Below are 24,734 nucleotides of genomic sequence, written 5' to 3'. Positions count from 1 at the left end.
GAGGGAATCTCCAGGGCATGGGGGGGGGGATCTGTGGGGGGTAAAGGGGGACACCCACGCACCCCTCGGAACTTATGGATGGGGAGGCTATAGGATGAGCCCCCCCTCATTCTTGGGGTCCGCTTTGGCGGGGCAGAAGAGAGGGGCGGGGCTTGGGCGGCCGCTGGGTTCCTTAGCTCTGAGTCATGGCCGGGGGGGAGGGGGGATGTGCGGTGTGATGACGTCACTGTGACACCACCCCCAACTTTTCCGCACGCAGCCGAAAAGTGGGGGATGGGGGAGAGGGATCCAGGGATTTGGGAACCCCTCCCGATGTCAGACAGCCCCCCCCAAAAAAAGGGGATCCAGCGGTCCAGGCACCTCCCCACGGGTAAGGGGCACCCAGAGGTGCCAGCTTGACATTGAGGGGTCCTAGGGGGCTGGGCATCCAAAGTGGGGGGGTTCTTGGGGATCCAGGCACCCTTGATGAATGGGGGGGGTGGTGCCAGGATGATACTGGAGGGGTGTGCCTCAGGGGTCCAAGCACCCACAGGGTAGGAGGGCACCCAGGGGTCCCACGATGAAATTGGGGGGATCTCAGGGGTCCGAGTAGCCCAAGGTGGGGGGGGCCTGGAGGGAGCTGCAGGGGTCTGTTGGGCTTGGGAGGGGTCTGCAGAGATCGGGAGGGGTCTGCAGGGGTCTGTTGGGCTTGGGAAGGGTCTGCAGAGATCGGGAGGGGTCTGCAGGGGTCTGTTGGGCTTGGGAAGGGTCTGCAGAGGTCGGGAGGGGTCGGGAGGGGTGTTTTGGGCTTGGGAAGGGTCTGCAGAGATCGGGAGGGGTCGGGAGGGGTCTGTTGAGCTTGGGAAGGGTCTGCAGAGATCGGGAGGGGTCGGGAGGGGTCTGCAGGGGTCTGTTGGGCTTGGGAAGGGTCTGCAGAGGTCGGGAGGGGTCTGCAGGGGTCTGTTGGGCTTGGGAAGGGTCTGCAGAGGTCGGGAGGGGTCTGCAGGGGTCTGTTGGGCTTGGGAAGGGTCTGCAGAGGTCGGGAGGGGTCGGGAGGGGTCTGCAGGGGTCTGTTGGGCTTGGGAAGGGTCTGCAGAGGTCGGGAGGGGTCGGGAGGGGTCTGCAGGGGTCTGTTGGGCTTGGGAAGGGTCTGCAGAGGTCGGGAGAGGTCTGCAGGGGTCTGTTGGGCTTGGGAAGGGTCTGCAGAGATCGGGAGAGGTCTGCAGGGGTCTGTTGGGCTTGGGAAGGGTCTGCAGAGATCGGGAGGGGGCTGCAGGGGTCTGTTGAGCTTGGGAAGGGTCTGCAGAGATCGGGAGGGGTCGGGAGGGGTCTGCAGGGGTCTGTTGGGCTTGGGAAGGGTCTGCTGAGATCGGGAGGGGTCGGCAGGGGTCTGTTGAGCTTGGGAAGGGTCTGCAGAGATCGGGAGGGGTCGGCAGGGTTCTGTTGGGCTTGGGAAGGGTCTGCAGAGATCGGGAGGGGTCGGCAGGGTTCTGTTGGGCTTGGGAAGGGTCTGCAGAGATCGGGAGGGGTCTGCAGGGGTCTGTTGAGCTTGGGAAGGGTCTGCAGAGATCGGGAGGGGTCGGCAGGGGTCTGTTGAGCTTGGGAAGGGTCTGCAGAGATCGGGAGGGGGCTGCAGGGGTCTGTTGGGCTTGGGAAGGGTCTGCAGAGATCGGGAGGGGTCTGCAGGGGTCTGTTGGGCTTGGGAAGGATCTGCAGAGATCGGGAGGGGTCTCTAGAGGGTGGATCCAGTCCTGCAGCCCCACTGGTGCTGCACAGCCACGGCAGTGATGTCGGCTGTCAGCTTCATGTTCCAGCAAGGTGGAACCAAGCCCATAAAAGCCTCGTAAAGGACAAGCAGCTGACCCTCATTGCTGTTAGAATGAGCAGCCCCAGGTGGGCTCGAGTGAAGTGCTCCAAGAGAGCAAAAGCTCTCAGGTTGATCTGGATCCTAATTTGGATGTAAAAAAGAGATTTATGTTCTTTTCAACTGCCCCCCACCCTGCATCTCCTCTGTGCTGGGTAAAGGGGTTCAAGAACAAAAAGCAAGAGCCACAGAGGGGTTTGAAATGGGGAAATGAAGTGTGGAGATCGTCATTAAACAGGGAGGAAATTCCTTGGTGGGTGCTGCTGCCCCCGGCAGGAGGTTCAAGGAGGGACCCTCGTGGGGGTCCGAGTGCCTTTGTGCTCAGCTGGCAGCCTGTGTGGGGTGCCCACCCCGCTGGCAGGGCATGGGTCGAGATGCCCCTGCAGCGGAGAGGAGGAGCCTCCGTGGGCCTTCGGGGCCAGGGCTGCCCTGTAAGTCAGTGCCCTGGCATCCCGGCCGCTTTGCGATGCCCGCGGCGGCTCCGGCCCCCTGCAAGCGGGGTCGTGCGGCCGCTCCGGCCGCCGCTTTGCATGCCCAGCTCCATCGCCCGGGCTGCCCGTCCCGGCGCCCTGTGCCGCTTGGGTGAGTCGAGCTGAAGCGGGAAGCCTCCGCAGAGCCGGGGGTGCCCTGTGAGGAGCGGCTGAGGGAGCTGGGCTTGCTTAGTATCACAGTATCATTCAGGGTTGGAAGGGACCACAAGGATCATCTAGTTCCAACCCCCCTGCCATGGGCAGGGACACCCCACACTAGATCAGCCTGGCCACAGCCTCATCCAGCCTGGTCTTAAACACCTCCAGGGACGGGGCCTCGACCACCTCCCTGGACAACCCATTCCAGGGCTTCACCACTCTCATGGTGAAGAACCTCCTTCTCACCTCCAGCCTGAACCTCCCCACCTCCAGCTCCATTCCATTCCCCCTAGTCCTATCACTACCTGAGCCCGGACCTCTTGGGCAGGAGGAAGGTGGAAGGTTTGTCTCTGTTTGCCGTGCCCCGACAAGGACTTGTGCCGACACGGGCTCAGAAACCTGAACCCACCGAAGGGTTCAACTGGTGAGAGCAAAGCTCAGCAGCGTGCTGAAGCTGCAGGTCTTACCTGGAAGGCTGTCCCCGGCTGGGGGTGATAAAAGGAAAAGGAGAGCAGCCCCTCAGCTGCCTCTGTGTTTCCTTCCGTGATGCCACGTGGGGGTGGGTGAGGATGCAGCAGAGGAGCAGGGAGGGAGGGGTGGGGGCAGCGGCAGCCTCCCCAGAAGGCTGCTTGCAGCCCTGCACGTTTGAAATGCCTGAACGCTCTTGGAGGGGATGAAAAGCCCTGGAGAAGTGTGAGTGTGAGGTGTTCCAGCAGAGGAAAAGCTGTGCTGTTTATCGAGAGGGTGCAGAGTGGCAGTGATTTGAGTGCAGAAAGGCTTTGACATGACACCCCACCCACCCTGTATCTCCTCTGTTATCTAGAAAGGCTTCCAGAAGAGAAAAGCACACCCTGAGCAGAGCCACGGGGGATGGGTGGGGCGCTGGGTTTGAACCAGAAACAGGAGTATCAGCTGTGTCTCTCTCAATCAAAACAGGGGATTGTCTTTCGTGTGTGTCTGTGGTGTGTTGTTTTCCCCTTTGAACGGACAAAAAACTCTGCAGGGAGCCCAGCTGAGCTGCTCCCCAGGCACGGGGGCAGGAGAAGCCCCGGACCTGCTGAGCGCTGGGGGTCTGCTGTCATCTAAAGTGGGTCTGGGGGTATGAAAGGGGAATTTGGGGGCATCTAGAGGTGTCTGGGGGCCTCTGGAGGGTCTCCTAGGGGCTCCCGGGGGGGTCTCTGGAGGGCCCCGAAGGAGTTGGGGGCTGGGGGTGTGTGTCTCAGTGTGGTTTTGGGGTCTCTGTGTCAGGTCCCCGCAGCGTCTGGGCTGCCGCGCGGCGTTGCTGGGGTGTCAGCGTCCCTAGCGCCGCGGACTCTGCCGCTCACTGCTGCCGCCTTGTGGGCACGGCCAGGTACTGCTTGCTGCCTCCTGCTGCTAACCGTGTGAGTGGTCTCCGAGGGGGCTTTGGAGGCAGGGAAAGGTATTCTGGGGCGTCTAGAGGGGCTTTGTGGGCATCTAGAGGTGTCTGGGAGCCTCTGGAGGGTCTCTGGAGAGTCCCGAAGGAGCTGGGGGGACAGGGGGGCTGTGAGGGTTAGGGGTCTCTGTGGGGTTTCAAGTTTTGGGGTCCGGCAGGATTTGGAGAGGTCTCACGCCGGTTTTCGGTGTCCCTGCAGCCCCAGGACCCCCCACCATGTCTCTTCTGGCGTCTAAAGGCGAGCTGGGGGCACCTAAAGGGGTTTAACGGGTGGTAAAGGGGGCCTGGGGACACGCAAACGGGTCTGGGGAGACCAAGACCTCCCCCCGCCGAGTCCGCCGTGAGCAGCGTGGCGCCTGCCATCGCTCTCTGCTCCGCGCCAGGTCAGTGCCAGCCGCTGCTGCTCTCGGGACTTGTTCTGTGGCAGCTGCAGGACTCTGCCGTGGATCCGCGGTGGGGGGGCGGCGACAAGCGGCAGCGGCGGGGCGACGGGGAAGGGGCGGGGGGCGACGGGGAGGGGGCGGGCAAGCGGCGCGGGGCGGGGCGGCGGGCTCCGGCGGATAAGCGGCGGCGGGCAAGCGGCGGGGGGCTGCGGGGAAGGGGCGGGCAGGCGGCGGGGGGCTGCGGGGAAGGGGCGGGCAAGCGGTGGGGAGAAGCGGCAAAGGGGCGGGGGGGCGACGGGGAGGGGGCGGGCAAGCGGCGCGGGGCGGGCAAGCGGCGGGGGACAGCGCGCTCCGGCGGATAAGCGGCGGCGGGCGACGGGGTCTGGCGGGCAAGCAGCGGGGGGCAGCTGTGGGGATCTGAAAATCTTTCAAAATGTAAGTATGAGTGTGAGGCGATCCGGAGAAAAACCTCTCATTTTCATCTGGATAGTGAAGGATTGTATTAATTGATATGTTTAAAAGACTTTGAAATGACCCCCCTGCATCTCCTCTGTTGTAGAGTAGGATAGGATAGGCCAGGTTGGAAGAGACCTTTGAGATCATCAAGTCCAACCTATCATCCAACACCATCTAATCAACTAACCCATGGCACCAAGCACCCCATCCAGTCTCCTTCTAAACACCTCTGATGATGGTGACTCCATCACCTTCCTGGGCAGCTCATTCCAATGGGCAATCACTCTCTCTGTGTAAAATTCTGTGTGTAGAATTTCTTCCTAATCTCCAGCCTAAAACTCCCCTGGCACAGCTTGAGACTGTGTCCTCTTGTTCTGGTACTGGCTGCCTGGGAGAAGAGACCAACCCCCACCTGTCTACAACCTCCCTTCAGGGAGTTGTAGAGAGCAGGAAGGTCTCCCCTGAGCCTCCTCTTCTCCAGGCTAAGCAACCCCAGCTCCCTCAGCCACTCCTCACAGGGCTGGGCTCCAGACCCCTCTCCAGCTTTGTTGCCCTTTTCTGGACATGTTCCAGTAAATCAACATCCTTCCTAAACTGAGAAGCCCAGAACTGGACACAGGACTCGAGGTGTGGCCTAACCAGTGCAGTGTACAGGGACAGAATGACCTTCCTGCTCCTGCTGGCCACACTGTTCCTGATGCAGGCCAAGATGCCATTGGCCCTCTTGGCTGCCTGGGCACACTGCTGGCAGAGGAGCTCTAAGGCCAGCTGCAAGGTTAGGTTTGGATTCTCCTGGGGTTTCACACAGAATGAGTCTTCTGATTCAAGTGTTCTGATTTCACAGCTGCATTTTCTTCTCTCTGCTTAGGTGACAGGATGACCTCACTAATGAAGAAAGATATCAGAAGAGGAGACACAGTTTTACAGGCCTGAAACTGTGTTGGGCACAGATGCTGTTCACCAGCTGGGAGTCATCCACAGGGATATTAAGTCAGAGAGCCTTCTGCTGGATGTGAGGGTAAGTAGTGTGTGTGTGAATGTGTCCAGAGAAGAGCAACAGAGCTGGGGAGGGGTCTGGAGCCCAGCCCTGTGAGGAGAGGCTGAGGGAGCTGGGGTTGCTTAGCCTGGAGAAGAGGAGGCTCAGGGGAGACCTTCTTGCTCTCTACAACTACCTGAAGGGAGGCTGTAGCCAGGTGGGGGTTGGTCTCTTCTCCCAGGCAACCAGCACCAGAACAAGAGGACAGAGTCTCAAGCTGCACCAGGGGAGGTTCAGGTTGGATGTTAGGAAGAAATTCTACACAGAGAGAGTGATTACCCATTGGAATGTGCTGCCCAGGGAGGTGGTGGAGTCACCATCCCTGGAGGTCTTTAGGAAGAGCCTGGATGAGGCACTTGGTGCCATGGTTTAGTTGATCAGATGGTGCTGGGTGAGAGGTTGGACTTGATGATCTCAAAGGTCTTTTCCAACCAGGTTGATTCTGTGATTCTGAAGTGCCTGTGCTTGAAACCCCACGGTCTGCAGCTGATGCCATGCGGAGTGGTGCTCTGAGTAGCTCTGTGCAAGTCTGCCATAGCCTCAGAAGGCTGTGCAGTTGCTAAACTTCTTTTCCAAGCACAATCTTTCTGAAGTGTGTTCCTTGATTTTATTTTTTTGTAATTTGTTTTTAGGGTCCTGTGAAACTCTCTGATTTGGGGCTAAGCACAGCTGTAGAGAAGGCTCAGAGGCCTGAGCTCTGCAGGAACCTCTCACACAACCCACTAAGTGACTTCTGTGAGTTTAAGGTGTCCTTGTTCAACACAGAAATAGTTGACACCTGAAGCCAGATGTGGTAGGTTGAGAGAGAAGGCCTAAGCTTTCTCTCCCCTACAAAGGGAAAATAACCCCACAGCTAACTCAGCTGGAGAAGCAGAAGGAATGCTACATTTTACAAGCAATGTGGGAAATGCAAGCTATCTACACAATATACAGTATTTACAACATATATACAGAAATATACAGCAAAGTAAAAAACCAAAGAGCAAGTGCAGGGTCCTGCATCTGGGTCGAGGCAATCCCAGGCACAAATACAGGCTGGGCAGTAACTGGCTGGAAAGTAGCCCTGAGCAGAGAGACTTGGGGGTGCTGGTGGACAAAAAGCTCAACATGAGCTCTCAATGTGCACTTGCAGCCCACAAAGCCAATCAGATCCTGGGCGGCATCAGGAGAAGTGTGGCCAGCAGGTCAAGGGAGGTGATCCTCCCCCTCTACTCAGCCCTGGTGAGACCCCACCTGGAGTACTGTGTCCAGTTCTGGAGCCCCTATTACAAGAGGGATGTGGAGGTGCTGGAACGTGTCCAGAGAAGGGCCACAAGGATGATCAGAGGGCTGGAGCACCTCTCCTATGAGGGCAGACTGAAGGAGTTGGGGCTGTTCAGTCTGCAGAAGAGAAGGCTCCGAGGTGACCTAATTGTGGCCTTCCAGTATCTGAAGGGGGCCTACAGGAAGGCTGGGGAAGGACTTCTCAGGATCTCAGGTGGTGATAGGACTAGGGGGAATGGAATGAAGCTGGAGGTGGGGAGATTCAGGCTAGATGTGAGGAGGAGGTTCTTCACCATGAGAGTGGTGAAACCCTGGAATGGGTTGTCCAGGGAGGTGGTCGAGACCCCGTCCCTGGGGGTGTTTAAGAGCAGGCTGGCTGAGGCTCTGTCCAGCCTGATCTAGTGTGGGGTGTCCCTGCCCATGGCAGGGGGGTTGGAACTAGATGATCCTTATGGTCCCTTCCAACCCTGAATGAAACTATGAAACTATGAAACCAAGAATACAGGAACAAAATTCCCTCCTCTGGACAGAGGAGGGTCCCCCCCCCCGTACCCTCTTCTCTCCCCCTACCTCCCTTTTTTCCCAAAGAGGGTGTAGACGACGGAGATAGGAATCAATACGGCTGACCAATATGATCGAGTATTGTTCCTTTATTGTTCCAGTGTTGCAGGCTGATGGTGCAGGCCTGGGTGCAAGTATAGCACAGTAAAGTGAAGAAGAAACTGTTGCCTGTCGTAGGCGCGGCGACCTGGTTCAGGAACGGCACGGCGGCCAACCCCAGGCCGCTCGGTCCATCAGCTCGCAGACACCAATGTGGTAGACGGCAAATGGCATTCATTAGTGAACGACGCTGCACTATATAACTGAGGTTTACATCACTTCTGTCTGCTTGCACCGTAAACTGAACGCTATTGGCTATCAGGAGAGGGGCCCTATCTTCCCGTACAGCGCGAGATCTTCCGAACGCTGGGTCCTAGCTACCTACAATTCCCCCCTCCCTGTGCATAACCAAATTTGCTAAAATGTAAGAATCCTGAGAAATATAACAATTTTGAAAGTATATATCATTAACTTGAATAAAAAATGTAAGGCACAGTGAACAGGTGGAGATTAGGGAGATAGCTTGAGGTAACTAAGGATAACTGGGGATAACACTGAGTAAATACATTCTTAAAGCAGTTGCTGGTGTTCTACCAACATAATGTAAACATTCTTTAGACGGCTCAAGGCATCACAGCCCCCCTCTGCGGAGGCTATTTCGCCGCTCTCTGGATTCTGCCAGTGCGGAACTCCCAGGCTTGGACAGGACACTTGCCAGCTCGTCATCTTCTTTTGCCACTGGGGTATATGGGTCACGGGGTGTCCGATGATCCGCTCCTGTGAAGAGAAACTCACAGCTTTCATTAGTTTTATTCCATGTCAGTTTAATTGGTGGAAGTGGGTGTGCGGCAGTGGCCCTTAGAATAAATTTGTCACCCTGGCTTTTAATAGGGCTAGAGCATCCCTTCCCAACAGGGGTGGGACTCCTGACATGACATATGGAAAAAGGGAGATGGTTTTCTCCGGTCCTGTTTCACTGTGAATTGTAATTGCTACCAATTGAGCACTCTTCCGAGCTCGGGTCAATCCCCCAACTCCACCCGCCATGGGGGCATCTTCCAATTTCCAGCGTGGAGGCCAATTTGTCTGCGGAATAACTGTAACATCTGCTCCAGTGTCAATCAAGAAGGGGACATTAATGGTGGTGCCATGGGGGGCACTATAGAGAGAACAGATCCCCCACACCACTGGTGGGTTGTCACACTTTACTGCCAGGGCCACCCTATGGTCCTTGCTGTCCTTGAGATAGAGGCAGATTCGGTTGGACCATCGGTTGGGCCATAAACTTGGTCGCTCCTCGAGGGGGCAGCGAGTTTGGGAGCACTTCGCCCCATCTGGGGTTGGCATAGTTGGGCCGCCTCATGTCCCAAGTGGGAGAGGGCCGTGCGCAGCCCGGGTGCCCTCTCCCCACCCCGTTTCCCTGGTTTTTAAATCTGCACTCCTTAGCAAAATGTCCTTTCTTCCCACAGACCCAGCATGGTCCTCTGGGTTGATTTTGGCGCGGGGGGAACAATGTTGGTGAATCCCCCAACCGAGGGCAGTTTGCCACAACGTGGCCTGCCTGGCCACATCTAAAACATGCCATCACGTCAGCTATTGCAGTGCAAACAGCCACCTGAATTGGGGCCAGATGCTCTTCATTTACGACATGCTTAATCATGTCCGCGAGACTTGACCCCGCTGGCAGCGATCGTAGGATTTCTTTGGTTTTTGAATTACACTGCTGACGTAAGTGCTCTGCAAGGACCAGGCCTTTTGCTTCTGCAGGCAGGGTCGAAGAGTCGACCGCTGCCTGGAGGCGATCCACAAATTGCATAAAGCTCTCACTTTCATTTTGCTTTATTGTGGACCATGGCGACGGCTGGACGATAACTCTAGAGGCTGTGCGAATGGCCTCTCTAGCTGCACGAGTAGTTGTCATAACTTCATGGGCCTGCAGGCCTTGGGCCTGTGCCTGGGGAGTGATCATTATTGGGTCTGTACCCATTAGCCGCTGCAGGCTGGAGCCGTGGAGCGGGTGATCTGCCCCAGTTACTTGAGCTAGTTGCCTTGTGCAGTTGTCCTCCCATTCTTGTTTAAACACAATCATCCCTGCCCCGTCAAAGATCAATCTACAGGTTTGCTTTATATCGAACGGGAACATGTCATCTCCCCCGAAAACCCCATCTATGAGGGTGGAGACCATGGCAGAATTAAGCCCTTTGTCTGCAATTGCTTTAACAATCGCTTGCACATCCTTAGGATTTATTGGCGTGTGGACCCTTTGTCCCCCATCCGTCACCTGGACTGGGAACGCTAGCGTGGCTGCTGGGGCCCAATCAGCACATGCAATCTTTATTTTCCTCCAGTCCGTGAGAGGAATTTTTCCCCCTCGTGGTCCCTCTTTATAGTGGATGGGGATACTTTGGCTTTTGACTCTGTCTACCCCCACCTCCTCCTCCTCTGAGTTTGAATCAGTTGCGAGCCACTCGGCCTGGCTAGTGTCTGACCCAGAGTCAGAACTCGACTGACTGGCTGCTTTTGGATTCCAGTACTTTTTTGTTGGGCCCTGGCCTCGCCCACCTCCCTTGTGGGCAGGCTGTTCCCTCCCTCTTGGCTCTCTCCACCTTCTGATCGGCGGGGGGTTAGCCCTGTGAGGGTGTTCTTCCAAATGGTCACTCTGATTGGCTTTCCACCCCTTGCTCACGCTCTGGCCCCGCCCACTTCCCTCACGGGCGGGCCACTCCTCCCTTCCTAGCTTCCCACCAGGGGCATACTCGCCCCGCCCTTCCCCTTTTTGTTTGGCGCCATCTTGGGGCGCATATGGCGGAGGTCTGGCCCAGACATCCTCAAACTCCGATTTCCCCGTGGCACCCCAGGCCTCCTCGGCTAACTCACCCCAGAAGGATTTGGCTTGACTCTGTCCCTCCGCGAGTGGGTCGGGGCTCGGGGATTCGGGGGGCGTATCGCCCTCCCGCAATTCCTCAGGCTCGGCAAAATTGCCATCGTCTGGGGAGCGCAAAGTCTGCGTGGCTGCCCCGACTCCCCACCTCAGGATGGCCGACAAACAGTCCTTTATCGCCCTCCAGATCCCCTTCTCCCGCCTGGCCCTCTGCAGAGCCCGCAGGACTTTCCCCCACGACCTAAGATCCTTCCCACAGCCTGAGGACATTGTCTTGTCAGCTAGCGCTTCAGTGCATTTGTCCCACATTTCTGGGTGGAGAGTGTCCACCGCCTGGCTTATGGCCCCAAGCTGCAACAGCCTCGCAACTGCGAGAATAAAATCTTCGGGTTCACGATCAATACCCCACTGCTTATGTAACTGCAACACGACCTTCACAAGGGCTTCCATCCTCCTTGTTGGTCCGGGAGCGTCCTCCCCGCTGGGCTGGTCCAGCCGCTCTGGCCGCCGTTCACCCGATTCCAGGCGAATTCCCGGGTTTCGGCACTACTTGTTGCCTGTCGTAGGCGTGGCGACCTGGTTCAGGAATGGCACGGCGGCCAACCCTAGGCTGCTCGGTCCATCGGCACCAATGTGGTGGACGGCAAATGGCCTTTATTAGTGAACAACGCTGCACTATATAACTGAGGTTTACGTCACTTCCGTCTGCTTGCACCGTAAACTGAACGCTATTGGCTATCAGGAGAGGGGCCCTATCTGCCCGTACAGCACGAGATCTTCTGAACACTGGGTCCTAGCTACCTACAGGAGACAGGAAAGGTAGAAGTGCGTAGCAAGACAACTGCTACAACTTATATAAACTCGGAGTGCCCTGTTGGCATAGCTCCATTGGTTCCCTATGAGTGACCACACATTGCACTATTACAGATTACTGGTCCAACTACTAATGACACAACGAGGTTGTTGATGCAGGTGCATGTCCTGTTGTCCCAAGATAACTGTCCATGTTTATAGCTACCAGTGTCTTGTTTTAGTTACATGCTGCAGGCACAGCACTGTTTTGCTACACTGCTAGCTGGCTCTGCATTTATGCTGAGCATGGCCTGCCACCATGTCAGGCTCTAGGCCTGCACTGCCAGATTGCTCACACTGCTCATCGCTGGCATTGCCACAAGAGGGTTAGAAAGAGAAGGAACAAAAAAAAAGCAGTTATTAATAAAGCAGAATTCTAGTAGGCCTATTAGTAGGATTAGTTGCTTATCTGGTGTCCAAGGTTGTTCTGGTTAGGAGCTCAGAAGCAGACAAGCTGGAAGGTAGAAGGAAAGGAACGAACTGAGGAAAAAATTCCAGCTGCACTGTCCCTTTCTTAAAGGCACAGCCTCAAACGGTCACACCACACCGCACTGTAATTCATTTCTGCCCTGGTGAACAAGCTTGGTGAGGCTGATTGCATTTAATGGGAACTGGGAATGCTCCTTCCCTGCTGGTGGAAGCTTTGAATGGGAAAGAAATTCAGTATTCCTAAGGTTGGAAGAGACCTCAAAGATCATCAAGTCCAACCTGTCACCACAGACCACATGACTAGAGTAGGGAAGACACTACTGCCCACTGCAGGCTTGAACTCACGACCTTCCCATTAAGGGTCTGATGCACTACCAAGCTGAGCCACTTTTTCTTGGTAACATTGGTGTGGTTTTGCTCACCTCTGCCTGCATTTTTGTGCCCATGCCAGCCAGGCTCCAGGAGCACTCATTCAGCAGGGACCTGGTTTTCCTGTGCTGACTTAGTGAGGGTGTTGACCCTCTCCAGAAGCTTTTCATCAGAGGGAAGTTGCTCATCAGCTTGTCTCCAGGTGAGTGTTCTATAAAATACTAGAATTGTTTGGGTTGGAAAAGACCTTTCAGATTCTGGAGTCCAACAGCTCACAAACTCTACCAAGTCTGGTGCCAAACCCTGTCCTGCAGCACTACATCTCTCTGTCTTTTAAGCATCTGCAGGGGTGGGGATTCAACCACTTCCCTGGGGAACCTCTTGCAGTGTTTGAGAACCTTTCAGTGAAGAAGCTACTTTAATATCCAACCTAAACATCCCCTGATACAACTTGAGGCCATTTCCTCATGTGGGGGGGACAATGAACACCAGAGTGAGACCTCCTCCCGCCCCCAAATCCTGCAAGACCTAAACATCTAAGACCCCACAATTCCACTGAAGATTCCGGATAAAGAGGGGGGGAACCACACTGAGACCCCAAAACCACACTGAGACACCCCCCAACTCATTTGGGACCCTCCTAAGATGCCCCTGGGAGACCACAGGAGACCCTCCAGAGGCCCCCAGATGCCTCTACATGCCCCCAGAAACTTTCAGATACCCCCAAATTGTGCTCCCAGTAATTCCAAAATCCTTTCCCAGGGCTCCCCGTGACCTCCCAGTCCCTCCCAGTGTTTCCCAACTCCTCCCAGTGATGCCAGTAAGGCCCCAGAATACTCCCAGTTCCTCCCACTACTTCAAGTAACCCCCAAATCTGCTTCCCAGCACTACCAGTGTCCTCCCTGTCCCTCCCAGCGCTCTCAGTGTCTCCACAATCGCTCCCAGTAACACCGTGGTGTCCTCCCTGTGTCTCCCAGTACTCCCAGTAATACCCAGTGACCTCCGTCACAGTGCTCCCAGAAACTCCAAATTCCCTTCCTAGTGCTCCCAGGGCCTTCCCTCAGCATGGATGCTGGCGACGGTGCAGCCTCACCCTGCAGCCTGGCAGGGGATCTCCTGCTCGGCTTGTGCAGGCTCCAGGCAGGGTTTGATCTCTGTCAGTCAGAAGGGAGAGGCTGCAAAGGAAGTTGTTCAGTCCCAGCTTTTCCCTAGGAGCTGAAGTTTCTGTCAGTGTAGACTCCAACAGAGCAGTTAGATAAGCAGAAAGCCTCTGATAGGAATAATGGGGGTGGCAAAGAGCCTTCCCTTGTTTGCTTTGTGGAATGCTATTGTTTATCCCCTGACCCTGGGAGATTCTGATGGGGGCTGTGTTCCTCGTGCACAGGTGATGGTGAGGCTGTGCTTGGAACCTGGGGATTCCACAACCAGAGCTGAGAAGCTGTGTTACTGGCAGCTCTCTCTCCACCTGGATCGGGACGAAGCTGCAGGCCCTTGCTGTGTGGCTGGGCACTGCTGAGAGCTGCAGCTGGTGCCCAGTTCAAAGGTGGCTTTGTCTTTAAAGCCAGCATTCCCTGACAGAGGAACCAACAGGTGTTCCCTGCAGGAACCTGCAGGTGTTCCCCAGGGTTCCTCAGCTGCTCAGAACACCCAGCTCCAACCTCGAGCATGTTATAAATATTATCTTTGTGCATGTGCCCTGCCTTTGTTTATAGTCCAGAGAGAGGCCTGATACCTGGGAAGTGAAAGTGTGCCTCAGTTTACCCAGAAACCTGCAAAGATTCCTTCGCTTCACTTCACTACAACTTAGTGTCCTATTTCCAGTCCTGCCAGTAGGAACATGTTGCCACCATGTCTTAAATGGACTGAACCCCGTTGGTAAGCCTACCCAGTTGTGGAAAGAACTTGCCTGAATCTTTTGGCAGTTCTAAGTGTCTGCTGCAGCCACGAGGCAGCAGATCTACAAGCCAGAGCCTCCATGTGTGCGCTCGCAAAGCAAGAACCATGGAGATTCTAGAAATGCAGAGAGCAGTCTTTCTCTGAAGTGCTCTCAGTAGCCCTTTATTATGGCCTTGTGGAATCCACAGCATTAGAGACTTAGAGTCCCACTTACAGAAGTCCCAGAAGCCCTTAACAGCAGCTAGCAGAAGACCTGAGTATATCCTTAGCAGCATCCCTAAACTGATGCCCCAGCCTAAATCCCTAACCGAATTCCCTAACCCAATATCTACTGCCCCAAGTACCTGAGTTATATCCTTCCTTCATCTCTCATACTGACCCAGCTAGCCAGTAGCATCCAGCCATGTGTACCAACTACAGCATGCTCCAATCAAAGGGGCCAACATGTCAGGATGTTGTCCTTGTTTTGCTCTTTGCAGCCTGTAATTGGTCAGCTGGAAAGTATTTCCCACTCCTATGCATGCCGCATGTGTCCCAGCTCCTGCTTGCAGAAGAGTGGCTGCAACATCTCCCCTTTCTTTCTTTTGTACAACACCTTAGACAATTAAGGCACTGATGATTTATGCATCCTGCTTTTGGCATATTTGTAATCATCAACCAAAGGATTCATAACATAGATGCAAGCAACAAAGTTGTTACTTTCCTTACAGCTATAAAAATCCACCCTCTGAAACTTAAGCCACTAAACCAATTGTTTAGATGTAGTCATTTCAGATTATTACTTAACTATGATATTCTGGTGAGGTAACACAACCACCCCTGGGAACATCCTCCCTAATCACACAATAACTGGGCAGTCATGGTAGTCAGTCCTAATTCAGATGTCCTCTGGGTTCATTCACAGGCAATCAGGCTCAGGTCAGTTCTGTAAGTCTCAATTCAGCAGGGCAGTCATCATGAAAAGGCTTAGGTCAGGAGTTAGCCTTCATTTGGCTGTGGTGTTTGTAGTGGTGTTTCACCTCTGCATTGATTCCTGCTTTGGCAGCTGAGGTGCACAGCCAGGTTGGAGCTGTCACTGACGCTCTTGCTGCAGTCAGCACAGCCATATGGCTTCTCACCACTGTGGATGAGTTGGTGCTTGATGAGTCTGGATCTCTGGGTGAAGCTCTTGCCGCACTCTGCACAGGGGAACAGCTTTTCTCCAGTGTGGATACGGCGGTGGATGGTGAGGGTGGGGCTGTTTTTAAATCTCTTACCACAGTCGTCACAAGTGAAGGGCTTCTCACTGGTATGGACATGAAGGTGCATGCTGAGAGAGGACTTGGCAGCAAATATCTTATTGCAGTCACCACACACAAAGCGTTTCTCTCCAGTATGAGTGTGGCGGTGCTTGGTCAGCGTCGAGTTGCAGTTGAAGCTCTTGCCACAGTCAGCACAGCTGTACGGCTTCTCACCATTGTGAATGAGGCTGTGCTGGATGAATCTTGAGCTCTCGGTGAAACTCTTGCCACACTCTGCGCAAGGGAACAGCTTTTTTCCAGTGTGGATACGGCGGTGGACAGTCAGGGTGGAGCTGTGTTTGAAGGTCTTGCCACAGTCATCACAAGTGAAGGGCTTCTCACAGCTGTGGGCATGAAGGTGCACCCTGAGAGAGGATCTGTCAGCAAATCTCTTATTGCAGTCACCACACACAAGGGGCTTCTCACCAGTGTGGATGCGGCGGTGCATAACCATGGCGTCACTGCAGGTGAAGCTCTTGCCACAGTTGGCACAGCTGTATGGCTTTTCACCGCTGTGGATGAGTTGGTGCTGGATTAGTCTGGAGCTCGTGGTGAAGATCTTGCCGCACTCTTCACAGGGGAACAGCTTCTCTCCAGTGTGGATACGGCGGTGGATGGTGAGGGTGGAGCTGTGTTTGAATCTCTTGCCACAGTCACCACAAGTGAAAGGCTTCTCACTGGCGTGCACACGAAGATGCATCCTGAGAGAGGACTTGGCAACGAATCTCCTATTGCAGTCACCACACTCAAAAGGTTTCTCTCCAGTGTGAATGTGGTGGTGCATGCTCAGGGTGGAGCTGGAGTTGAAGCTCTTGCCACAGTCAGCACAGCTGTATGGCTTCTCACCAGTGTGGATGAGTTGGTGTTGGATGAGTTTGGAGCTCCAAGTGACGATCTTACTGCACTCTGCACAGGGGTACAGCTTCTCTCCGGTGTGGATACGGCGGTGGATGGCGAGGGTGGATCTGTGTTTGAAGCTCTTGCCACAGTTGTCACAAGTGAAGGGCTTCTCACTGGTATGGACATGCAGGTGCACACTGAGAGAGGACTTGGCAGCAAATCTGTTATGGCAATCACCACATGCATAGGGTTTCTCTCCAGTATAAGTGCGGCGGTGCTTGCTCAGAGTGGAGCTGGAGTTGAAGCTGTTGCCACAGTTGGCACAGCCGTATGGCTTCTCACCACTGTGGATGAGTTGGTGCTGGATGAATTTGGAGCTGTCGGTGAAGCTCTTGCTACACTCTGCACAAGGGAACAGCTTCTCTCCAGTGTGGATACGACAGAGGATGGTGAAGGTGGAGCTGTGTTTGAATCTCTTGCCGCAGTCACCACAGACGAAGGGCTGGCTGCCAGGGTGGGGGCAGTGGTGCTGCACTGGCTCTGAGGCAGGGGGGAAGCTCTGCCCACAGTCTGGGCATTGTTTCAGTCGCTTGGGAAGCACAGAGGGGGCTGCCATTACTTCATCCTCCTCCTCATAGTCCTTCACTTCCTCCTCTTCCTCAGCCTGGTCATCTTTGTTTTCATCCTCCTGCACCTCATAGTCATCATTGTCACAGTCATCACTCTTCATACTGTCCTCTTTCTCCTCCTCTTCCTTAGGGCAACTATATGGCTGCTCCAATTTGTTCTCTGGGTGCTGCTTCTCTTCCCAGCTCTTGTCTGGGTCTTTCTCTGAGGCTATGCTGGTGGGGGAAGAGGTCACTGCTGTGGCCAATGGAAAACGGAAGCACCTGACTGCAGGAGCTCAAACCTGGAGATCCTGCCCTGCTTAGGACAGCCCCAACAGCCAACACCTCCCAACACCCAATTTTTGGCTACAACAAGGAATGAGGAGGGACCCTCAATGCCCCACTTACTGCCATGGTGGTGCAGTCAGACCTCTACTACCTGTGCTGAGATCCTGGGTTCCTGTACTAGGGCTGCTGACACCCCAGCACTTACAGAGCAGCCTCATCCCCCTTGTCCCAAGCCTGGCAGCGCTGGTAGAGTGGTTCCTGGCCCAGGCTGTGCCTTTCAATCTCTCCTGCTTCAGACAACAGAGACAGGAGTGCAGGCCCTCACAAACGACCCTCACCTGCCTGGGGGGTGGGGGCAGACTCCAAGAACTGCTGATGTCATTCAGACTTCCCAGAGTGAAACATGGTAGGCAGAAGGCTCTGGAAGAGATTGGGAGGTGCCACAGGAGTCAGTGGGGGACTGGGGTCCGACTGTTGCCCCAGTCTGAGTATTTTATCTGCTGGGCTGTCCAAAGGGGCAGATCTGCAAATTGCGTTTCCTCAGCCCAGAGGTGCAGATGTGATGGAGAGAGGACACCAGCCCTGCAAGAGAGAAGCAAAGGGCTCAGGAGAGCACTGACTCAGCACTGCCCATGTCCCCACACCAAAGCTGGGCTCTGATAGGGGCACAGCAGATGGACAGGGCTTCAGGAGATGGGAGAGGTTCAGGAGAAGAATCCTTAAAAAGGTTTAAAACTGCTTGAGAAAAAGTCACCAAAATCCCTTCAAAAGTCATCAAAACCTCTGCCAAATTCATTGAAAGCTCATAAAGCTCTGAAGAGTTCATCCTAAAGAGAGATGAGTGAGTTTCTAGGCTTAGCTGTGTCCTTGGCACTCTTCAAAAATGCTTAAGGTGGTATTCAACTGCCCTAAAAACCATCAACACAGCTCTGTCAGCACAGAATGCCAGGCTGGAAGGGACCCCAACGGTCATCTGCTCCAACCTTTCTAGGTGACAGTGGAGTTGAGATAGTTTCATAGTTTCATAGTTTCATTTAGGGTTGGAAGGGACCACAAGGATCATCTAGTTCCAACCCCCCTGCCATGGGCAGGGACACCCTACACTAGATCAGGCTGGACAGAGCCTCAGCCAGCCTGCTCTTAAACACCCCCAGGGACGGGGCCTCGACCACCTCCCTGGACAACCCATTCCAGGGTCTCACCACTCTCATGGTGAAGAACCTCCTCCTCACATCTAGCCTGAATCTCCCCACCTCCAGCTTCATTCCATTCCCCCTAGTCCTATCACTACCTGAGATCCTGAGAAGTCCTTCCCCAGCCTTCCTGTAGGCCCCCTTCAGATACTGGAAGGCCACAATTAGGTCACCTCAGAGCCTTCTCTTCTCCAGACTGAACAGCCCCAACTCCTTCAGTCTGCCCTCATAGGAGAGGTGCTCCAACCCTCTGATCATCCTTGTGGCCCTTCTCTGGACACGTTCCAGCACCTCCACATCCCTCTTGTAATAGGGGCTCCAGAACTGGACACAGTACTCCAGGTGGGGTCTCACCAGGGCTGAGTAGAGGGGGAGGATCACCTCCCTCGACCTGCTAGCCACACTTCTCCTGATGCAGCCCACGATCTGATTGGCTTTGTGGGCTGCAAGAGCACATTGAGAGCTCATGTTGAGCTTTTTGTCCACCAGCACCCCCAAGTCTCTCTCCTCAGGGCTACTTTCCAGCCAGTCAATGCCCAGCCTGTATTTGTGCCTGGGATTGCCTCGACCCAGATGCAGGACCCTGCACTTGCTCTTATTGAACTTCATGAGGTTGGCTTGTGCCCACCTCTCCAGCCTGTCAAGGTCCCTCTGGATGGCCTCCCTTCCCTCCAGCGTGTCTGCTGCACCACACAGCTTGGTGTCATCAGCAAACTTGCTGAGGGTGCACTCAATGCCACTGTCCATGTCACTGACAAAGATGTTGAATAAGATAGGTCCCAGGACTGATCCCTGAGGGACTCCGCTTGTCACTGGCCTCCACTGGGACATGGAGCCATTGACAGCCACTCTTTGGGTGCAGCCATCAAGCCAGTTCCTTATCCATCTAGTGGTCCACCCATCACACCCATGTGTCACCAGTTTGGAGACCAGGATGTGGTGCGGGACAGTGTCGAAGGCTTTGCTCAGGTCCAGGTAAATGACATCAGTTGCTCGCCCCTCATCTGTTAATTTTGTCACCTGCTCATAGAAGGCCACCAGGTTGGTCAGGCAGGATTTGCCCTTGGCGAAGCCATGCTGACTGTTCCCAATCACTTCTTCACTATTCTTTTGAGCGAGTAGTGACTCCAGGAGGATCTGCTCCATGATCTTTCCAGGCACAGAGGTGAGACTGACTGGCCTGTAGTTCCCTGGTTCCTCCTTCTTGCCCTTTTTGAAGATGGGGGCAATGTTTCCCCTTTTCCAGTCTGTGGGGACTGCTGCCCCAGATGAGCTGCCGGAGCCCCCTGGCAAGCTGAGCCTTCAAACTGTGCAGTGTAGGGGAATCCACCACTGCCCTTTGGAGATACAAAATGAAGACAGAACAAAATGCTCTCTTCTAACAAATCATAGTTGATATCAGAGAGAAAATTCACCTGCACCAGAACACCTCTGGGACATATAAACTGTGGATTAGACTCAACCATCACAGCTCTGAAATTAACTTACAGAAACCCCATGTTGGTTAGTGTGGGGTTTAAACCTGTGAAAATATGCTGTCCTTCTTAGACTGACTTGAGGGCACCCTCAGCCAGTTTGCCAACGACACCAGGCTGTGTGGGGCAGCAGACACACTGGAGAGAAGGGATCCATCCAGAGGGACCTGGACAGGCTGCCCAGCTGGGCCCAAGCCAACCTCATGATGTTCAACAAGACCAAGTGCAAGGACCTGCAGCTGGGTCAGGGCAATCCCAGGCACGGATATAGGCTGGACAGGGACTGGCTGGATAGCAGCCCTGAAGGAAAGGACCTGGAGGTGCTGCTGGAAGAGAAGCTCAACAGGAGCCAGCAGTGAGCACTTGCAGCCCAGACAGCCAATCACATCCTGGGCTGCAGCCAGAGAAGTGTGGCCAGCAGCGCCAGGGAGGTGATTCTGCCCCTCTGCCCCACTCTGGTGAGACCACACCTGGAGCTCTGTGTCCAGTTCTGGAGCCCCAAAGCAGTTTCACAGTTTTGCTTATTTCGAGTTTCATTCATTGAAGCTCTGCTAAGTGTGCAAATCCAAGGATTCAGAGAATGGTTTGGGCTGGAAGGGACCCCAAAGATCAGCCAGCTCCACCCCCCCCTCCATGGGCAGGGACACCTTCCACCAGACCAAGCTGCTCAAGCCCTCATCCAACCTGCCCCTCAACACCTCCAGGGAGGGGGCAGCCAGCACCTCCCTGGGCAACCTGCTCCAGGGTCTCACCACCCCCACTCCAAACAATTTCCTCTCAAGCTCCACTCCAAATCTGCCCTCCTCAAGCTTCAATCCATTCCCCCTTGTCCCATCACTACAAGCCCCTGACAAAAGTCCCTCCCCAGCTCTCCCACAGCCCCCAGCAGGTACCACAAGGCTGCTCCAAGCTCTCCCAGGAGCCTTCTCCTCTCCAGTCTCAACAGCCACAACTCTTCCAGCCCACCCCCAGAGGGGAGGTGCCCCAGCCCTCCCACCACCCCTGTGGCCTCCTCTGAATTCCCTCCAACAGCTCAAAATCTTGGGGGCACCAGAAATGGACACAGCACTCCAGGAGGGAACACAGAATGCTGGCAGGAGAGAAACCATTGGAGCAAAAGCTTCAAAGTGTGGTCAGATTCTGAAACTGAAAGGTGAAAAGAGGAAGGACCAAAGTGATCCAAGAGACCAAGTAACACCTGGGGCTGCACAAAACAACCATCAGGACCTTCAAGCAACAGCAGACCTGGAGCTGGGCTGCAAAGATCTAGAGAAGAACACCAGCCCAGAGGGTGCCCAGTGCCCCAGGGATTGAAAAGCCCAGGCTGTCACTCTCCTACTGCAGAGGGAAAGGCTGAGTTGGCCACAAGAAGACAAACATTTCCCCCCACAAATCCATGCACAGGAGTTGAGTTTTAACCTACTTGAAACCCTCTTCTGGGAGCAGGAGTTCCTCTGTCCACATCTCCATCAAGAGAACAAGGCCCTGAAGGCTCTCCTACACTCCACAGCTCGGATCCACAGCCAGACAGCTTTGCCACCCAGGAGCCCTGAAGCTTCCTTCTCAGCACTTCTCTTTCCAAGTCTCACCTCCGTTGTGCGCTCTCAGGACACCGCAAACTAACCCAAAAAGGCTCCATGTGACAGCACTGCTGGGAGTAATCCCAGGGAATTCCAAGTGAAAGCTATAATCCCAGAGGGGAAAAACCCTCTCAACAGGACTCTCTCCCATTTGTAGCAGGGGAGAATTAATTGGGGTTTGATTAGAAACAGCCAGCTGCCAAGGGCTGCCTGGGAACAATTGGTGTTTGTGCCCCGCTGCCCAGGGGTGCCAGGCAACGCTTGGTGGGAGCCCAGAAGCTCCCAGCTGCATGCTAAGGGGAAGGGACAACCTCTGTCTGTAGCCCCTTTGGCTATGAAACCGAGGGGGGACAGGAAGGTGTTGACAACCTGGGATGGCCGCAAAAGACCTTCAAGCTCTTGCAGGACTGCTAACAGAGCTGAGGGAGATGAAGTTGAGGAAGGCTATTGCTGGGCAGGGGGCATGCGAGCCCCTGAGCGGGCTGTGTGCATGGGCAGCAGGGGGAGGAGTTACAGAACATGACTGAGAAATAGGGGAGGCCCTACACACCTCCCCCGTGCCCCACAGCCACCCCTAGAGCCACCCAGACCCCCCCCAAACTGCCCAGACCACCTCCAACAACAGAGACCCCCTCCCCAGCTACCCACAGCCCAACAGAGGTTGCCAGAATCACACAGAGCCATCCAGACCTGCACAGAGCCCCTCTCGGAAGCCCAGGATCCCCACTCCAAACCTCATGCTCCCTCCCCACACAACAGCCACACAGAGGCTCCCCCAGAACCACCAACTCCTACTGCTACAGGCATTGGATCACATAGGTAAGTCCATGGGCAAGGCTAGGTATTAAGAGGAGAAGAGGTGCTAGGTATATGTATCAGAGTCAGTATGAGGAGCCAAGTGTGTACTGCAGAACAGAGCAGCAATCATTTCTGAACCTGACCTTGCAGCTCTGGTAAACTCTTCCAAGCATTTCAGAACAGGCAGCAGTAGGCCAGAGGAAGCAGCTCATCATCAGGATGATAAAGGAGCTCCTTAGCAAGCACCACATAAAGGAAAGAATCTGTTCAAGGCTAGGGCCTATGACACCTGCCAAGAAGGCAACTGAAGGCCAAGCAGCCAAAGCAGTTCAGAGGTACAAGGTGAAGAGCACAGCTGTGAGGATAACAACTTGCTTTGTCCCAGCACCCCTACTCCCCACCACCAGATGGCTTCCCGCAGGCACAGAAGGAAGGAACGCTGGGGAGGGACAATGCAAATGGCTTCTGAGAACTAATTGTCCTAACCCCCCATTGAGTGGGATGGGAATGACCCTGTGTGGTTGGTTGGACACTACACAAACCCCTCAGTGGCACTGCGCGGTGTGCAGGCTCGGGGCAGCAATGCCTGAGCTCCCAGGGACCTCCATCCCCCCCTCAGGATCCCCCCTCAGCCAGACACACTCCCTCACCCCCCGGCAGCCGGCACCAAGGGGACACAGAGCAGGAGGAGAGCTCGGGGCAGCCCCTGGGGCTTGGCTCAGGAGCTGCGGGGGTACAGCAGTGCTCCCTGACGCTATGGGATGGGGGCTGGGATAGGGGAGGGGAAGGTCGTGGGGCTGGGGCTGGTCTGTGGGGTTGGGGAGGGGCAATCTGGAGGGGCTCTGCTGGGGGCTGTGGGGTTGGGATCACTTGGGGCTGGGGGTTGCAGTCAGGATCCTTTGGGGCTCAGGGGGGAAATCCTGTGGCAGGGGCTGGGGGGGTCTGGAGCATTTGGGGCTTGCATGGGGCCTGGCTGACCCTGGCACTCTGGGTGGGGCAGGAGCCACCCGGGCACCACAGGCCCCTGATGTGTCCCCAGCTGTGCCCCCACACAGCAGCAGCTGCAGAAGGGGCTGTGGGTGCATCCTCTCCCTCCAGCCAGGACAACAAAGGCTGAAGGCCAAGGGAGAGAAGCAGAAGCTGGCAGTCAGCAAAGACAGGCTGGGGGGGCTGGGAGGGCGGCTCCCCTAGTCAGGAAAGGCTCAAAACAGTGCTGCTATGGCCCTGCTGCTCAGAATCCCTCCAGACCCCCCTGTCCTGGGGTGGGGTCCTTTCCCACCAGCTGGAGCTTGGAAACGATTTTCAGTGCCTCTGGGACACTTTTGGGGTGCCAGGAGTATACCTGAGGGTCCCAGGCAGCATTTTGGGGTCCTAGGCTGGTTCTGGTTCCTGGGAGGGCAGCTCAGGCTCCTGGCTTCTCACTTTGCTGTGCTGGGGGAACATTCTGAGCTGCAGGGGGCATTCTGGGCTGTGCCTTTGCTCCTCCTGCTTGGGGCAGGGGCCAGCCTGGGCTGCCCAGGGGGGCACAGGGGGTGCGGGGAGGCTGTTCGGGGCTTCAGGGCTGGAAATCCCCCCACACTCTCCCGCTCCCCGCAGCTGGCCGTGCTGGGGCAGCAGGGAAAGCAGCAAAGTCTCCTGGAGCCTGCCCGGGGCCTGCTTGCTGCCCTCCATGCAGCGCCCCCGGGGGGGGGCCTGGCCGCGCCCTGCCGCCTGCTGCCCGAGGCCTGGCTGGAGGCGCCCAGTGCGGCCTGCGGCCACACAGCCTCAGCAGCGCCGCAGGAGGCTGCGGCAGCCAGGGGCAGCCGGGCCCCACCGACCCCCACCCGGCCCCAGGGGATCCTGAGCCCGGCCACAGCTTTCCCCCGAGCGTCCCAAAGCATCCAGGCTGCAGCCCTCAGCCCCAGGGGATCGCAACCCCGAGCCCAGGCTGCCTGCCTCCGCCCCAGGGCTGACCCCCGCCCCGGGCAGACAAAGGCGACGCAGAGCAGGAGGCCGAGGGATGGCTCGCAGCTCAGGAAGCTGCCGACCACTGGCCCCGGCAGGCTCCCGGGGCCTGGGCCAGCAGAGGCCGCAGCGGCCGAGGTTTCCCCCCGGCCCCCACAAGGCTCCAAGGCCTCAGCTCCCGCCGCGGCCCCGGGGCTCAACCATCTCGCAGCGCGCTCCGGGGCCCGCCCAGCCCCTGCCCCTGCCCCGCGCCGCCCCGCTCCCGCCGCCCTCAGCGCTCCCCGGCCCCTGCTGCAGCTCACCAGCCAGCAGCTGCCGCTCACCCGCCAGCACCTCCGGCGCTTCTCCCGCGCTGCGGCACCGCTGCCGCTCCCCACGGGGCAGCACCAATGGTGGCCGCAGCCGGCAGCGGCAGCTCCTCGCTGTGCCTCGGCAGCGCCCAGGGGGAGGAGCTGCCGCGCTCCCGGTGCCTCCGATTGGCTGTTGCGCCCAGCTGTGGGCGGAACTTCCTGACACGTGGCCGCTGCACGTGGAAGGGCCGGGCCAGGGGCTCCAGCGCAGCGCTCTCTGCTCGCCCAGGCCCCAGGAGCCTGCCCGGGCCGGCGCTCGGCAGCTTCCTCTGCTTCCAGCTCGGCTTCAGCCTTCTGCTCTGCATCCCTGTTGTCTCGGCTGCCAGC

General features: G+C 56.2%; 1 protein-coding gene and 1 long non-coding RNA gene across 3 annotated transcripts; one reads left to right on the top strand and one right to left on the bottom strand.

Annotated features, from left to right (window-relative positions):
- The first annotated feature begins 230 nt into the window (after nt 1-230).
- Nucleotides 231-13,693, top strand: LOC137458115 (uncharacterized). Of its 2 annotated transcripts, XR_010991572.1 has the most exons (4): nt 231-370; nt 5,594-5,743; nt 12,238-12,357; nt 13,540-13,693. It is a non-coding gene; the product is annotated as an uncharacterized lncRNA (long non-coding RNA). The 2 variants fall into 2 exon arrangements; XR_010991573.1 differs by lacking the exon at nt 12,238-12,357.
- An 87-nt stretch (nt 13,694-13,780) lies between these two features.
- Nucleotides 13,781-16,901, bottom strand: LOC137458111 (zinc finger protein 160-like). The gene has a single exon (XM_068169794.1). The coding sequence runs from the start codon at nt 16,899-16,901 to the stop codon at nt 15,030-15,032; it is 1,872 nt and encodes a 623-aa protein (XP_068025895.1). The 3' UTR covers nt 13,781-15,029.
- Between the last annotated feature and the right edge of the window lie 7,833 nt (nt 16,902-24,734).

Source organism: Melanerpes formicivorus, unplaced genomic scaffold, assembly GCF_026170545.1.
Source record: "Melanerpes formicivorus ecotype bairdi unplaced genomic scaffold, bMelFor1.0.p_v2 SCAF_224, whole genome shotgun sequence".
Lineage (NCBI taxonomy): Eukaryota > Metazoa > Chordata > Aves > Piciformes > Picidae > Melanerpes > Melanerpes formicivorus.
The sequence above is the reverse complement of the archived record's forward strand: the minus strand, read 5'-3'. Positions and strand labels throughout refer to the sequence as shown.